Source organism: Penicillium diatomitis (assembly GCF_028827545.1).
Source record: "Penicillium diatomitis strain IBT 30728 chromosome Unknown utg000003l_segment0_segment0, whole genome shotgun sequence".
Lineage (NCBI taxonomy): Eukaryota > Fungi > Ascomycota > Eurotiomycetes > Eurotiales > Aspergillaceae > Penicillium > Penicillium diatomitis.
Genome location: NW_026623175.1, coordinates 3399471 through 3417444, shown reverse-complemented (window position 1 = coordinate 3417444; position 17974 = coordinate 3399471). Strand labels below are relative to the sequence as shown.

Here is a 17974-nt window from a genome sequence, read left to right as displayed (position 1 = left end):
GCCTAGATAGATTAGGTATAGAGAATAATAAAGTTAAGACTATCCTTGACTAGCTAACGCCTATATATATTAAGGATATTTAGAGTTATCTCGGATTAGCTAATTATTATTATAAACTCGTTCTGTAATATTTAAAGTATATATCTAGACTCTATTAGTTTATAAAGAAAGAAGTACCGTTTAAATAGGATAATAAAGTAGAATAAGTATTCTAAGGACTTAAGGATCTATATTAATAATAGTTAGGAAAGTTAATCCTAGCGATCTTTAACTATAACGTACTAATTATTATAGAAACCGATATATTAGACTTCGCGCTTAGAGTATAACTTATATAACTAGGAGAAGATAGTAAGCTTAGACCTATTATCTTCTAGTCTCGAAAAATAATCCTAGTAGAGCTTAACTATAATATTTATAATAAGAAATTACTAGCTATAGTATTAGTATTCTAAGTCTAGCGAGCTTACCTAGAAGAAGTAAAATATACTATAACTATTAGAATAGATTACTATAATCTTACTTATTTTACTATAATAAAGAAACTTACTCGATAATAAGCTAGATAGACAGAAACCCTAGCTTAGTATAACTTTAAGATTATCTACTATAAAGGAATAGAAAATATAGTCGCGGATATACTTAGTAGATAACTAGATTACGAAATCGGAACTAAGGAAGTAGTATCTATTATCCTAACTATAAATAGCGAAGGGGATATTATTTATAACTACTAAATCCTTATAGTAACTAGCGAATTATAGGATAACGAATAGCTCGAAAGGATCCGAGAAGCTACTAATAATAAATAGTCGATCTAGAATATCTTAGGTAATAATACTACGCTTACCCGGAATAGCTTAGTCCTAATCTATAGCCTAGTATATATTCCTAGGAATCTTTAGAACGAAATTATTAAACTATATTATAACAAACCGATATAAGGATATTTCGGAATTAAGAAAATAATAGAAAAAATATCATAGAACTACTATATTCTAAGTATATATAGAAAAGTCAAAAACTATATTTAATAATATAACTTATACTAATAAAATAAACTAGTATAATATATACTATATAGAGAATTAAGAATATTAGAAATACTAACTTAACTATAGAAATAGATTATAATAGATTTTATCACGAAACTACTAGTTTTAGAAGATAACGATATAATTATAGTAGTCGTCGACTAACTTACTAAATATATATATATAATCCTAATAATAGAAAAGATTAATACTAGAGCTATAGTAAACCTATTACTTAGATATATATTTACGAACTATAGAATACCGAGTAAGATTATCTCGGATAGAGATAAGCTATTTATATCTAATATATAGTAGTTATTTATAGACCTAATAGGTATTAAGTATAGACTCTCTACTATCTACTATCTATAGACTAATAGATAAATAGAGCGAGTTAACTAGACTCTAGAATAGTATCTATAATACTATATAAACTTTTAGTAGAACGACTAGATAGAACTATTACTAATTACGTAATTTATATATAATAATATAATATATATAATAACTAAGGAAATACTATTCTTCGCGAACTATAGGCTTAATCCTACAATTATCGGAGAACCGATTAGCGAATACTTAGTAGTAGAATTATCTAGACTACTAGCTAACGGATTAAAATAGCTATATCTTTAGCTATCGAGAGATATTAAGTTTCTTAATATATATATAAAGTTCTACTATAACTAATTACGCTAGGAGGCGCCGGACTTTATAACGTATAGGTAATAAGTTAATAGTTAACTAGCTAGTCGGTTAACTAGTTCGTGAATAGACTTAGAGTATAGAGTTAGTTAGATAAGTTAACTAGTTAGTTACCGTAAACTAGTGAGTTTACTAACTAGTTAGTTAGCCGACTAGCGAGTTAGTATTAACTAGTAGATTAGTTAGCTAGTTAATAGATATAGACTTAGGGAGTTAAGGAGGAGATTATATAATCGATATTTACGTTTATAAGATTAGATATTTACCTACGCGTTATTAATAGAAGCCTTACGCGTATATATACGCTAGAGCCTAAGAATTATTTATCTTTCGGTTTACTTCTATAGAGGAACCTTCTATCCGGGACTTTCTATAAGGATTCTACTATCTTACTATAGCCCCGCCTATAATAGATATTTAAGATAGTACTTTATCTTCCTTATTTCTTTCTTTCCTTTTTCCCCTTTATCTTAGTTTTCTTTATTATATAGGATATAGTTACTTTATCTTTCTTCTTCTATACGTAGATTATTATAACTATACTACCTAGGAGTTATATAAAAACTAAAACCTTTAATATTCTTTTTACCTTTATATAATAGACCGGCGCTTATTACGAGTTATTAAGTCTTTATATATTATCTTTCCTTATTTTTCTCTTTTTCCTTTAAATAATTAATACGGTAGTATCTATTAATATAGTATACCTAGATATTAATAAAGAACCTAGTTAGGAAGAGTTATATAGTATATATCGATAGAGCTCCTTAGCTAGACCTAATAATCTTCCCCGTAAAGACTACGATATATATTTTATTTAGGTTACGTCTTAGCTAGATAATCTACTCGAGTATTTACGCGATAGAAAACTTAGCTATAAGAATTTTATTAACTTAGTATATAATAAACCTAGATTTATATTCGACTTAATATAGGATATATAGTAAGCGACGGTCGACTACTTATATTATCTTAATAATAAAGTAGAGGAATAACGCGGATAGCTTACTATAGCTACTACTAAGATAGTTAAACTAATAAACTAGAAGATAACGAATAACGAGCTCCTCTATAAGTCCGAGGAACGTACCGATCTTAACGCTACTACTATTAAGCTTTTATAATTAATCCTCTAGTAGATCTATATCTTCGCTAATCGAATTAAAACGAGCTATCCTATATCTTCTACTAACTAATATAAGTAGCGTAAAGCTATTATAGATACTATTATAATAGGCTATTCCGATTCTATATATACTATATATAAATTTAAGATCCCCGATCTATCCCTATTTACCGATAGAAAGGAAATAACTTAGGAAAACTAGAAGATTACGATAGAGCGTAAGCTACGTAGTATAGGACTAGATCTTACCGATTCCTTAGCTTTAGACTACGCTTACTCTCGATATAGAGATATAGCCGAATAGAATATTAATTAATATATAATAGATATAGCCTCCGAGTAATACTAGAACTATAATAACCTTTTTAAGTATCTTAGATCTATCTTCGGCGATTATAATAAAGCTATACGCTCTAAATAGGATTTCTAGAACTTAGAGATATAGGATAGCTAGTTATTTAGCGACTTCCTATCTTAGTTCTCTTACCTCTTCGACGCTAGCGAACTTATTATAGGTAAGTACTAGAAGAAGTACGCTCTCTAGAACCGCTTAACTCCCCGACTTCGGGAGATTATCGATATCGACTTAATTAATAAGCCTCTTATATCCTTTACTAAGTTTAGCTATAAGATTAGAAAGAAGTATAACGCTCTTTACCTAAGTAGCTAGATCTCCGCTTAGCGACGCGGCTAGACTACTAATAATAAAAGTACTAATCTATCTAGAGTATTAAAGGCGTATTTCTCTAAGAAGTCTAATAATAAAACTACTACTATAACTTCGGTATTATCTAGTACTATATCTCACGAGATAAAAATAATCCTAGTATCTAATACTAAGAGTCTAGATAGAAAGACCTATACCCGCTATATAAAAAAAGGATAATATTTTAGATATAGATAGACTAGATATATATCTTCTAAGTATCCTAGTAAGGAATATACTACTTTAGTAGCTAAGATATTAGTACCTAACCCTAGTTATATAGAAGAGATCTCTAAATCCTCTAAGGCGGGAAAAGCCTAAGCCTAGAATAAGTCTTTCTTCTAGATATAAGTATTATAAAAGTAGTTATATCTTTAGATTTATATATAGTATTAGGAAATAATAAATAATTTACTTTTCTAATTATACTTATATCTAATAGTTAGTTAATCTATATAACTACTTTACTCGATACTAGAGTAATACCCTATATAGCTATTAACGAAGGATTAGCCTATACTATCCGAGATATTTAGAATATTCTATAGATATCTTTATCCTAGTTAGTAAAGATAGAGGGATATAATAGGAAAGATAGAAACGCTATTACCTATATAATTATTCTAACTCTCTAGATCGATAGATAACGGTTTTATTAGATACTATTTCTTATTACTAGTTTAGGTTATTACTATATAATTATCAGATAAGCCTAGTTCGCGTATTATTAAGTATTATTAGATTATATAAATTACCGAATCTAGTAGTCTACTAAAGTTATCCTAGTAGATAAGATAGCCGGGAAACTAACTCTAGAGATCCCCCTACTAGTATTAATATATCCGCGGGTTATAAATTAGAAATATTAGATATATACTAAAGCCTATAACTAGGAAATAGAGCGACTAATCGAGTAGGAGCGGATCGATAGATCTCGGGTTACTTTAACTATATATAACGTTAAATATCGACTTCCTAAAGAGTTCTTAAGTAATTATATATAAGCCTATAAGATATTTAGCTATATAATAGCTAGGGATAGAGAATCGATAGTCCTAGCTCCTTAACCGTCTCGCGTAGAATTAAATACTATATTTCTAAGTCCCGCTCGAGCTTTTATTAGTTAAGTAGGATTTAAATACTATATATAAGCTAAGAATACCGAAGTATTTATTACTACTCTTAATAAGATCGACGTAGTAATTATAGAACTAGCTCCTAGGAATAAAGTAGTTATAGAGAAGAAGTCTATTTAATAGTAAATTCCTAAGATATACTATAATCTATAGAAGTTCTTCTCGTAATATAAGTCTAATATTCTACTATTATATTAGGGTCTATTCGACTATAAGATCCTTCTTAATAGAGAGTAGAGACTAGGCTATTATCCTCTCTATAAGATAAACTAGGAGAAGCTTAAAGTAGTTCGAAAGTACCTTTTCAAGAACTTATAAAAGGGCTTTATTATTCTATCGAGATATCCCTTTATTTCTCTAATCCTAATAGTAAAGAAGGTAGATAGCGGACTATACTTCTATATAGACTACTAATAACTAAATATAGTTACAGAAAAAGATATCTATCTATTACTATTTATTAATAAGATAATAGACCGGTTAGCCTATATAAGACGCTTTACTAAACTTAATATATAGTAGGAATTCTATCGACTTAGAATAGCGGCGGACTTAGAGGATCTAATGATATTTATAACTCGATATAGGATCTTTAAGTATAAGATTATACTATTTAGATTATATAATAGATCTATCTCCTTCTAATAATATATTAACTAGATATTTAGGGATCTCTTAGATATAGTTACTATCGTATTTATAGATAATATCCTAATCTTTAGTAAGGATCCTAAGAAGTATATTAAATATATTCGGGCTATAATCTAATAATTATAAGCTATAGGACTTTAGATAGTAATCTATAAGTATAAGTTCGACTAAACTAAGACTAAGTTCTTAGGTTTTATTATAGAAGTAGATAGAGTAAGAACTAACCCTAAGAAGATTAAGGCTATTTATAAGTAGTAAACTCCTATAATAGTTAAAGAAGTTTAGTCCTTCCTTAGGTTCTATAACTTCTATCGTCGTTTTATCGCCGCCTATAGTTATATCGCGAAGCTACTCTACTAACTTATAAAAAAGGACTATATATTTATATAAAGTAAGAACTATATAAATATCTTCTAGTAACTAAAAACTACTCTTTCTTCGGTATCTATCTTAGTATACTACTATCCGGAGAGGGAGATAAGACTAGAAATAGATACCTCGAAGGATATTATCGTAGGAGTACTATCCTAGAAGTAGGATAGATTATAGTATCCTATTAGATTCTTCTCTAAGACTATATTATCTAGGAAGCGGAAGTAGGATATCTATAACTAGGAGATACTAGCGATTATAGAGAGTATAGATAATTAGCAGACTAAGCTATTAGAACTATAATATAAAGAAAGATTCGAGGTTCTAACGGATTACTAGGTATTAGAGTACTTTATATTATTAAAACTTCTAAACGCTTATTAAGCTCGCTAGGATTTAAAACTTTCCTAGTACTATTTTATTATCCGCTACCGACTAGGATAATAAAATACTCTTATAGATATATTATCCCGCTTCTAGGTTAAATAATAAGAGGAACCGGAGAGCTAGATATTACTACCGGAATTCTACTTAGACTCCTAGATTATAAATAAGCGTAAGACCGTTCGAATTAACCGACTCTATATTAGTAGTAACTTAATTAAGTAGTTACTCTTAGTAAACCGGGATAATCTAGAGCTAGAAGTATAGCGTTAGGAAGCTAAATAGGAGAATTCCTTAAGTAGATTCGACTTACGAGAAGAGATACTAATCCGTAATAAGAAGCTCGTAGTCCTAGTATATAGATAGCTACGAACCCGGTTAATCTCCGAAGCCTATAATTAACTATCTTTAGCCTACCTAAGCGCTAAAAAGCTTTAGAAGTTCCTAGTAAGCTATTTTTAGTAGAAGACTCTCCGCTAGAATATTATTCAGTTTTCGGATAACTATATAATATATAAGTATATTAAAACCTAGTAAATAAAGACTCTAGGACTCCTAAACCTATTACTAGTACTAGATAGATCCTAGTAGTATATCTCTATAGACTTTATATATCTACTAAAAAACTGATATAGATATAATAACGCCTTAATAGTAGTCTATAGATTAATAAAGTAGATAGTTTATATATCCTTATTTAAGGATACTATAGCTAGAGATCTAGTAAAGTTATAGTTAATATACTATTATAGATAGATAGGACTTCCGGACTTAATTATATCGGATAGAGGACTATAGTTTATTATATTATTCTAGAAGACCCTATATAAGTTAATAGGAATTAAACAGAAGTTATCTACTCTATATTACCCTTAAATAGATAGGTAGTCGGAAAATACGATCTAGTTACTATCTTAATAACTATATATCTTCGTAGATAAGTTCGCTAATAACTAGTCTAGTCTACTACTAATAATAGACTTTACTTAGGCGATTTTATCTTATAAGTCGACTAGGATCTTACTATACTATACCGAACGCGGGTATAAGCTAAGAATAATAGTTAATTAGTAACTTAGTAGTAGCGGATAGGATCTCTATAGGCTAGACCGGAAGATAGCTCGAGACTAGGTAGACAAAATTCGCTAAGTTTATAAGTTTATATAGGATAATATAGCTAAAGTATAGGAATATTAGTATATCTAGGCGAATCGATATTATAGGAAGCTAAACTTCGATATTAGGAATCTTATTATAATTATAATAAAGGATAATCGGTAGATCGTAGAAGGACTATTAGGTAAACTCCGTCCGAAAGTAGAGGGGCCTTTCCGGATTATCGAGAAGGTAGGATACGCTTTTCGACTATAACTACTAGAAGGGTTATTATAATATAATATCTTTAACCTAGAGAAGTTACGCTATATAATAAATATAGATCTACTTCTAGGATAGCTTATCCCTAAACTAGCGATATAGGTTATACTAGAGCCGGAGTATAATATAGAGATAATCCTTACTTTATAAATTAACTAGTCGAAGCTTTAGTATTAAGTAAAGTAGGTAGGATTCGAGAATAATATAATATAGTATAATACTAGTAATTTCCGGACTATAGCTTCGAAACTCCGGGAATATTATAAAATCTATCTATCCTATCCTAGATCTCCGGTAAACCTTAACCGTTAGTTAGAGTATAAGGCTCTTAATAAGGAGCTACTAGTATAACTAGATAATAATATATTATAATATTACTACGCCTAAGAATAGTCGTAAGTCTAAATAAGAGATAATATAATATATAGGTAATAAGTTAATAGTTAACTAGCTAGTCGGTTAACTAGTTTATAAATAGACTTAGAGTATAGAGTTAGTTAGATAAGTTAACTAGTTAGTTACTATAAACTAGTAAGTTTACTAACTAGTTAGTTAGCCGACTAGCGAGTTAGTATTAACTAGTAGATTAGTTAGCTAGTTAATAGATATAGACTTAGGGAGTTAAGAAGGAGATTATATAATCGATATTTATATTTATAAGATTAGATATTTACCTACGCGTTATTAATAGAAGCCTTACGTATATATATACGCTAGAGCCTAAGGATTATTTATCTTTCGGTTTACTTCTATAGAGGAACCTTCTATCCGGGACTTTCTATAAGGATTCTGCCGCCTTACTATAGCCCCGCCTACGATAGATATTTAAGGTAGCACTTTACCTTCCTTATTTCTTCCTTTCCTTTTTCCCCTTCGTCTTAGTTTTCTTTATTATATAGGATATAGTTACTTTACCTTCCTTCTTCTATACGTAGGTTATCGTAGCTATACTACCTAGGAGTTATAGACTTTAAAAAGGAGGAGAAAGTTTACCTTTTACGACGTAATATTTATACTAGACGATCTAGCGTAAAACTTAATTACCTAAAACTCGGATTATTCGAAATCGAAGAAAAATTAGGACTAGTTAATTATCGCTTAAAACTACTAGATAGTATACGATATATCTATATAATATTTTATATCTTATTACTCGAAAAAGTATCTAAGAACGCCAAAATTACTACTAATATCGAAATCGAAGAAGAAATAGAAGATAAATATAAGATTAAAGTAATTCTAATAACGAATAAAGTTAGCGGAAAATCTTACTATCTTATAAAATAAAAAGAATACGATATCTTAGAAAATATATAGAAGCCTATCGAGAACCTAATAGGCTACTACTAGCTAGTTCGATAGTTCTACTAGTAGGAGAAGGAGAATCTCCTAAACCGGAGAAGTCTATACTATTCTAGAAGAAAGATAACTCCGGATTTATCCCCGCTAGTATCTAGGTTAGAGTAAGATCCTCTAATATAGTAGTAAATATATAAGTATCCTCTATATTAGCTAGATAATCTAGCTCTATAAGATCCTTAGTACTAAGAGGATCCTTAGTATCTAACTACTCTATTATATTTATATCATAATCTAATATCTAATTATTCTATAACCGTAAGAACTACTATTATTTATAAAGATAAATTATTTTTATTATTATTTCTATTTACTATTACTCCGCCTAGATAAGCTTATTATCGATCTTCTTCTACTCTTATAAGATCTTCTACTATTTAGCCTTACTATAAAACTTTTTAGTATACTTACGACCGCGACGGATATACTTAGTATAGTTATAGTACTTAGGATCTATTATATAATTTATATCGCGAGAAGAGTAGTATTTATAGGAAGACTCCGAAACAGAATTATTAGTAAAGATAGATTAATACTAAATAAATCTATTCTATTTCTATATTTTATTATTAATAGATATATTATAACGGGTATATAGCTAATAAGAGGAATTAAGAAAACGAGAAAAACTATATAGACTATATTTATCTAAGAAGAGATAGGCGGTTAAAGTACTTTCGAGGATAAAAGCTCGGAGAGGGAAGGATAATATTATAGATCTTAGATACCTAAGGACTATAGTAGATAGAGGAGTAGCTAAGAACTAACTATTCTATAGATAGTACTATACTAGTAAAGTTATATATATTTCGGTATACTTAGCTAAATCCTAAGAAGCTCTAAGAAAAGTATTTTAGAAAGAAAGCTAGATTCGGCCTATAACTAACTATACTAATATATACTCTATTAGTAGAGCTAATAGTTAGCGGGATATAGAAATTAGCTACTAATCTACTAGTACTAAGATTATACCTATAAAGTAAGTAACGGTAATCTAGTATATAACTAGGATATACTCTAAGTATAACTCTAGAGAGTATACGTAGGAGTATATAGCGACTCTAGATCTACTCCTAGGGGATAGATCCGGGAGTAGGAAGGACTAGATATATAAGAATACTTATTTAGCTATTATATATTTAGTTCTTCGCGATTAATTATATATTATTATTTAGTTATTACTAGTAGTACTTTATACTTTATAGTTTACCTTTAAGATAACCTAATCTATAAATAGGAGAGCTTACTTAGTATTCTATACTAAGTAACTAACTTACTTAGCGTATATTACTAGTACGTCCTATAAGATACTTAATAGGATCCGAGCCTATATAAGGCTTAGTATAGTAATAGTATAGTTACGAGATACTTTTAGGATCTATAGTAGAACTAGGTAAGTATAACCCTAAGATAGCTCTACTTATAGTAACTAGTAGGTACCGCGTAATACCGAGTATAGTACTAGGAACCCCGGAGATCTTAGAAACTCTATCTATACCTAAAGGGATAGATATAACCGAATAGCCTTAAGAGAAAGAATCCTAAGAAAAAGAGTAATATCTGTATAATAGCCCGAGATATATATATAAAGGATACTTACGATATCTATAGTATAACCTAAGAGCTATAATAGCCTATTACGATAATAGATACTAGGTATATATATTAGGGAAGATCGAGAGAAGCCTCGAACCTAGACTCCTATAATAGGAAAAGAAACCTAACTAGAAACTAGAGTATATAGAAGTCTAGTTTAGAAAGAGAAAACTACGCGACGAATAGTAATAACTTATAGTAACTATATAGGGATGATATATAAGGATTACGGCTAATATTATACTTAGAACGACTACGGTAATAATCGACTCTAGGATAGCCGGTAACTTTATAAGCCTAGAGTATAAGAACTACTATCGAATTTAGGGATAAGAGAAACCCTAGATCGTACTAATTATTAGACTTAACGGAGAGAGTCTTAGACTAGGGATTATCTATAAGAGCAGACTACTACTAATAGTTATTAGGAACTACTTCGAGATTATTAACTTCGACGTAATCTTACTTAGATAATATAATATAGTATTAGGTATTCCTTAGCTAAGGAAATATAACCCCGATATCGACTAGTAAATAAATAATATACTCTTTAGATATAACTATCGAGTTACTAGTAAGAAATAGATAGGAAGAAATTAGAATATACTAACGATACTTAGCTAAGAGATAGTAGATACTTATAGAAACCCTTATAAAGATAAACTTAAGGGGAGTTTCCGGCTAGGAGATAGACCTAATAGAAATATAATTAATATATAAGATATCGCGACGGTTAAGTAGGAAAGTAATATAACCGATAAGGAACTAGAGAAGTATATCCTCGTTTACGACGTAGTAATAGCGCTATATACTATAGAAGAACTAAATAAAGAATATAAGATCCCGACGGAATATACGGAATTCTAGGATATATTTACGCTACTAAGGGATAGTAAGCTACCGGAGTATAGTCTATTCGACTACGAGATTAAGATTAAAGAAGGCGAGGAACTAAAGTTTATACTAATCTATCTACTATCGTAGAAAGAGTTAGCGATACTCGAAGAATATATTAAGGATAATCTTAAGAAGGGATATATCTAATACTCGAAGTCCTTAGTAGGATACCCGATCCTATTTATATCTAAGAAGGAAGAGGAACTTAGGATATATATTAATTATAGATAGCTTAATAATATTACTATTAAAGACTAGTATCTATTACTACTAATTAACGAGATCTAAGATATTATCTAAGAAGTAAAGTACTTTAGTAAATATAATATTACTAACGCGTATAATTAACTTAGGATTAAGAAGGGAGACGAGTAGAAAACGGTATTTAGGACTAAGTATAGATACTATAAATATAAGGTTATACTATTCGGTCTTACTAATATACTAGTGTTATTTTAATAATTTATCTTCTATATTCTATAGGGATATCTTAATAAGTTCGTTATTATATACCTTAACGATATCTTAGTATTCTTAAAGACTAAGAAGGAGTATATCGAGTATAATAAGAAAGTATTATAGCGACTTAGGAAGATAAAGGTTATACTTAAGCTTAAGAAGTATAAATTTTATATTTAGTAAATAAGCTTTCTCGGATATATAATTAGTTCTAACGGACTAGGGATAGAATAAGATAAAGTTAAGAGTATACTCGAATAGCTAATACTAATATATATTAAAGACGTATAGAGTTTTCTTAGACTAGCAAACTATTATTAAAAGCTAATACTATAATACTCGAAATACGCTATAGGACTCTACCGATTTACTAAGAAGGGAGTACTATTTTAATAGGATAAAGAAGCGGAAAAATTATTTAATATACTTAAAGGAATATATAATAAGAAGATAGGAAAGGCTATCCTAGCTATCTTTAACTACGATATACTAATTATTATAGAAACTAATATATTAGATTTTACGCTTAGGATATAACTTATATAGCTAGGATAAGATAGTAAGCTTAGACCTATTACTTTCTAGTTATATAAAATAATACTAATAGAAATTAACTATAATATTTACGATAAGGAATTACTAGCTATAGTATTAGTATTTTAGATATAGAGAGTATACTTAGAAGAAGCTAAGTATATAGTAATTATTCGAATAGATTACTATAATCTTATATACTTTACTACTATAAAGAAATTTATATAACGATAAGTAAGATAGGTAGAAATCTTAGCCTAATACGACTTTAAGATTATATATTATAAGAGAACCGAGAATATAGTCGCGGATATACTTAGTCGATAATCCGACTATAAACTTAGAACTAAGGAAGTAGTACTAGCTATTTTAGTCAAGGATAACGAAGGAAATATTATTTATAACTACTAGACGCTCGTAGTAACTAGCGAGGTCTAGAACGACGAATAGATCGAAAAAATTCGAGAAGGAATATAAACCGACGAATTATTATAAAAAGTCTTAGGTAATAATACTACTATAATAACTAATAGCTTAGTCTATATTTATAGATTAGTATATATATCTAAGAACCTCTAAAAGTAGATTATCTAGTTATACTACGATAAACCTATAGAAGGATATCTAGGCGTAGAAAAAACTATCGAGAAAATTATATAGAACTACTATATCCTAGCGCTATATAGAAAAGTTAGAAAATATATTTAATAATACGACTTATACTAATATAATAAGTTATTACGATATATACTATACGGAGAAATAGAACTAGCGGAAGTACTAAAACGACTATAGGAATAGATTACAATAGACTTTATTATAAAGTTACCTATATTAGAAGTAAACGATATAATTATAGTAGTTATCGATCGACTAACTAAATATATATATATAATCCTAATAATAGAGACTATCGATATATAATAAATAGCTAATCTACTACTTAGATATATATTTACTAATTATAGGATACTAAGTTAGATTACCTCGGATAGAGATAAGCTATTTATATCTAATATATAGTAATTACTAGCGGATTAACTCGGTATTAAGTATAGACTCTCTACTATATACTACTTATAGACTAATAGATAAATAGAATAAGTTAACTAGATCTTAGAATAATATCTTCGATACTATATAAATTTCTAGTAGGATAACTAGATAGGATTATTACTAATAGTATAATTTACGTATAATAATATAATATATATAACTATAAAAGAAATATTATTCTTTATAAATTATAGGTTTAATCCTACTATTATTAGAGAACTAATAGGAAAATAACTACTTATAGAGTTATCTCGACTACTAGTAACTAGATTAAAATAACTTTATCTATAACTATTAAGAGATATCGAGTTCCTTAATATATATATAAAATCCTATTATAATTAGTTACGCTAGGAGGCGCTAAATTTTTAAAGGGGGGAGAAAGTTTACCTCTTACGATATAATATTCGTACTAAACGATCTAGTATAAAACTCGACTACCTTAAACTAGGACTATTCGAAATCGAAGAGAGAATAGGACTACTTAACTATCGCTTAAAACTACCTAATAGTATATAATATATTTATATAATATTTTATATCTTATTATTAGAGAAAGTACCTAAGAATGCTAAAACTACTATTAATATAGAAATAGAGGAAGAAACCGAAAATAAATATAAAGTAGAAAAAATACTAGACATAAATAAAATTAGTAGGAAATCTTACTATCTAGTAAAATAGAAGAAATATAATATCTCGGAAAATATATAGGAATCTATCGAGAATCTAATAGGCTACTACTAGCTAGTTTAATAGTACTATTAGTAAGGAGGGAACTCCTAAGTAAAGTATTATCCTAGATATCCTAAAAAGATAAAGAGAACTAATCTAGAGACGCTATAAACTAATTTAAACTAGTATTATCAGACGAAGTAGCTAACTATTAGATCTTCTACTAAGTAGTAAGATAGTCGAACTTAATAAACTCCGTTATAGTTAGAGGGTTATTCTTATTAAGACGGTTAGCGACTACTTAGTTGTAATCTAATATCTAACTACTATAATCTTTTAAGAATTTTTAATACTTCTGTAAACGAAGTATCTTTACTATTACCTTATTTATTTTTTAAGAATATTAAAGAAATTATTTTTAAGTCTTCTTAAGCTCCTAGACTAGTTTTTACTTCTTATACTAAAGATCCTCTTACTCCTTATTAGAATAGAAACTATATTTATAAGTCTAGCTATAGTAGGCGTAAGTTAAGTATTTTCTACTATTAGCGTATAAGCTTATAATATAAGACTTCTCTCGAATAAAGTAATAGTTATAAGGAGATAAGATTAGAGAACTAGACTACTTAATTTTATTAGCTAAATAGTTATTATTAGTATACTTATTATATTTAGGCTTAACTATAGTACTACGAGATATAATAGGCTATAGAGAAGGGAAGATAGAAAATACGAAGAAGAAGAATAATATATATATTAAAGAGAGGAATAATATTTAAATCCTTTAAGAATAAAGAATAGGAAAAGAGGGGATAATATTATAGATCTTAAGAAGATATAGGGGACTATAGCTATTTAAGGGTAAATAAGGACTAATTATTTTATAGATACTAGATATTAGCGTTATTACGTATATCTTAGTATACCTAGATACGCTCCGGAGGGTCCTAAGAAAGAATATTTAGATAAGAAAGCTAGATTCGGCCTATACCTAACTATTATAATCTATATAGACTTAACCTATAGGACGGTTAGTACGACGTAGGAAATAGCTACTATATATATAATCTAGGATATATAGTTAGGTATACTATATAGACTATAGGAACGACTAGTCCGGTATACTATTAATTATTCCTAACTATAGACTATAATCGAGAAGGACTAGATATATAAGGATATTCGTTTAGTATTATATATTTAGTTCTTCGCGATTAATTACTCCTATTACTAGGATAGTATAATTATATATTATTACTTAGTTACTACCAGAGTACTTTATATACTTTATAGTTCAACCTTAAGATAACCCAACCTATAAGTAGGGGATTCACTAGGTAGTAATACTTAGTAATTAACTTACTCGGCGCGTATTTCTGGCACGTTCTGCAAGATACTCAACAGGATCTAGCCCGCAGTAAGGCGTTGCGACGCAACGGTACGATTGAGAGATACTCTTGGAATCGAAAGTCAGGATCAGGCAAGTATAACCCGTGTGGCATCCTAACTTTACAGTGACCAGTCGGCTACGCGTAACATAGTTCAATATACTAACGCTTGATAGACACAAAGAAACGGCGTGCGCGGGAAGCTCTCGAAGACATCTCGAATTCAATTGAATCTGAAGATCAGATACTATATGAATTCAGCTCATCAGGCCACACGATTCAGCCTAAGCGATCGAAGAGTCAACGGGAACGACGTCAAAGCAGAGGATCTCAATCAATATCAAGATCACCTAGTATACAACAATCACCGAGTCGTTCAATGTAAGTTTACTAGGATATTACGAGTTAACGACGTACTAATATTAAAGTAGCACGCCGGCTTCCTCTCAGGCAGATTCCACGCAGTGTATCAACCTTCGGCGCACTGCATCTTCTAATCTTTATACTCAAAATCAGGTCAAAATGGCTAAAACAGAAGAACAGGTTTTAATCGAGAGGGAAGAACTAGTTAACGAGCGAATGCGGCTTGAGAATGATACAATGAAAGTTAAGCTAGAGCTCTTACGCCGGCAAATGGAGGTTTCAAATGCGGATGACCGTCAAATACAGTCACAGTTAGAAGCAGAGCTTAATTCGAGGTTAAACTAAATAATAGTCTTTAAAACTGAAAAATCTCTGAAGCAAGATACCACTAGAAGGCAGCCTATAGGAAACGCCCCAAAATCAGCCTCAAGACATCGGAAAACCCTCACTTCTGGGCCAAATATCCCTAGAAAATCGCTAGAACACTCACAGACTTTACCTGCGCCATGCTGGCTGAAATACCGTTGTACGAAACAGGTAAGAGTGTCGTTTTGGTGCCAAGAGAGACGTGTATTGGTAAGTATGGGGCGGTGAGGCGTAAGAGTTCACCAGAGGGGGGTGGGGCGTTGTAGCCTAAGGCAGATAACACCAGGGTCGGCTGAGGTGTCAGGCGAGGTCGGTTGACCTGTAGTCACCCCACTTGCTACTGCTACCCCCCATGCCTGAATTTTCAAACAGACGTTCCTATTTGGGTTTAGCTTAAGGCAAAAACAAATTCCACAGGCATTAAAATACACCACTTTTCTGACCGCTTACCGGACCACCTTATTAATAGATAGATTAGTACGATTTCAATGTAGATTTCTATGTCAAAAACGTGTATTTTATGCGGTAGGTTGTATGGCTGATTTACTATGCAAATCAGAAAGGGACATACATGGCCGAGGACAAGGTGGCAGAAAAGTGGCAGAAAAGGGGCGGTCAGAGTGGGCCTGGCAGAATTCCGGCAGAAAATTCAAGCTAAACCCAAATAGGAATGTCTGCTTGAAAATTCAGGCATTGGGGGGTAGCAGTAGCCAAGTGGGGGTCGGAATGACCAAGGGGGGTAGCTCTTAGCAATCCCCTTACTTATCCCCTTACTTTAAGGTGGTAGCGGAAGGCATCTCTGAATTTTTGCGTCCCTTTGCCGTTCATAGTATTATGTATTAATGTTGCAAAGAAATAAGTTTCACTAGGACTTTTGCTGCAGCATTATAAATGACGTATGTGGCTGCCACGGGTAGGACTGCAATTCTAGCTAGCCACCGAAAACGTGGGCGGAGATGCTCAGGATAAAGCTTCACACTATCACACTTTCTTCCATTCAAGCTGCCTGTCCCTAAACCACCAATCTTAATAGTTCATACACGATCAATAACACCTATCTATGGGTCAAGCTCCAGGTATTGTTGATTCATGCTATCCTTCTGTTTCCTGTGTTTTATCTGACTATTACTCTAGATCGAACGACAATTGGGGGCGAAGGCGAGGTACCCGGTGATCAACTTCAACATCTACAGCAGGAAGTGCAGCATGAAGCGCAGCACGAAGCGCAGCAATACCGTCGTGCTATATACGCTTTGATTGAAAAGATACGTCACTGCGGTGATGAGGAGCTCCAAGAGTTACTGAGATCCATCAGAAACGCGGATAGCCTGGCTGAGGCCACAGAGAAAGCGGTTGCTCTTAAGTATTGTTGATGGACGGCTGAGCAACGCTACAAGTTGGAGAACTAGAAAGTCTGGGAGTGCTCTTTGAAAAACCGAGACACGTCATCGATCTGTTGATAACGCAACAGTCTTAAGAATATTCAATGTCAATAGTAGGTTAGGAGAGTAAACGGAATAATGCCTTACGGCACACTGTACTCCGAATAGCTACGAGCAATAGGTGGGGGCCAACCGATCGAAAAACAAGGGTGATTGTCAACTCCGACGTGATGATTCGGTTTCAAACATTGGGTATGTACGAGTACTCCGTATGGTCGGAGTGCATTTCTGCCAACGCCGGAACCCGTAACCAGAACTTATGATTATAGGTACTTTGATGAGCTACAGTGGATTTCAAAAACAGAATGCTTCCCAGACGCGGACGCTTTCTTTCCCAGTGCCCCG

At 31.0% G+C, this 17974-nt stretch overlaps 1 protein-coding gene across 1 annotated transcript; it reads left to right on the top strand.

Annotated features, from left to right (window-relative positions):
* Positions 1–17078: 17078 nt before the first annotated feature.
* On the top strand, positions 17079–17560 carry N7539_003231 (uncharacterized protein; the record flags this gene model as incomplete). Its single annotated transcript, XM_056932833.1, has 2 exons — positions 17079–17100; positions 17322–17560. 2 exons carry the CDS (start codon positions 17079–17081, stop codon positions 17558–17560), a joined length of 261 nt encoding a protein of 86 aa, XP_056792792.1.
* Between the last annotated feature and the right edge of the window lie 414 nt (positions 17561–17974).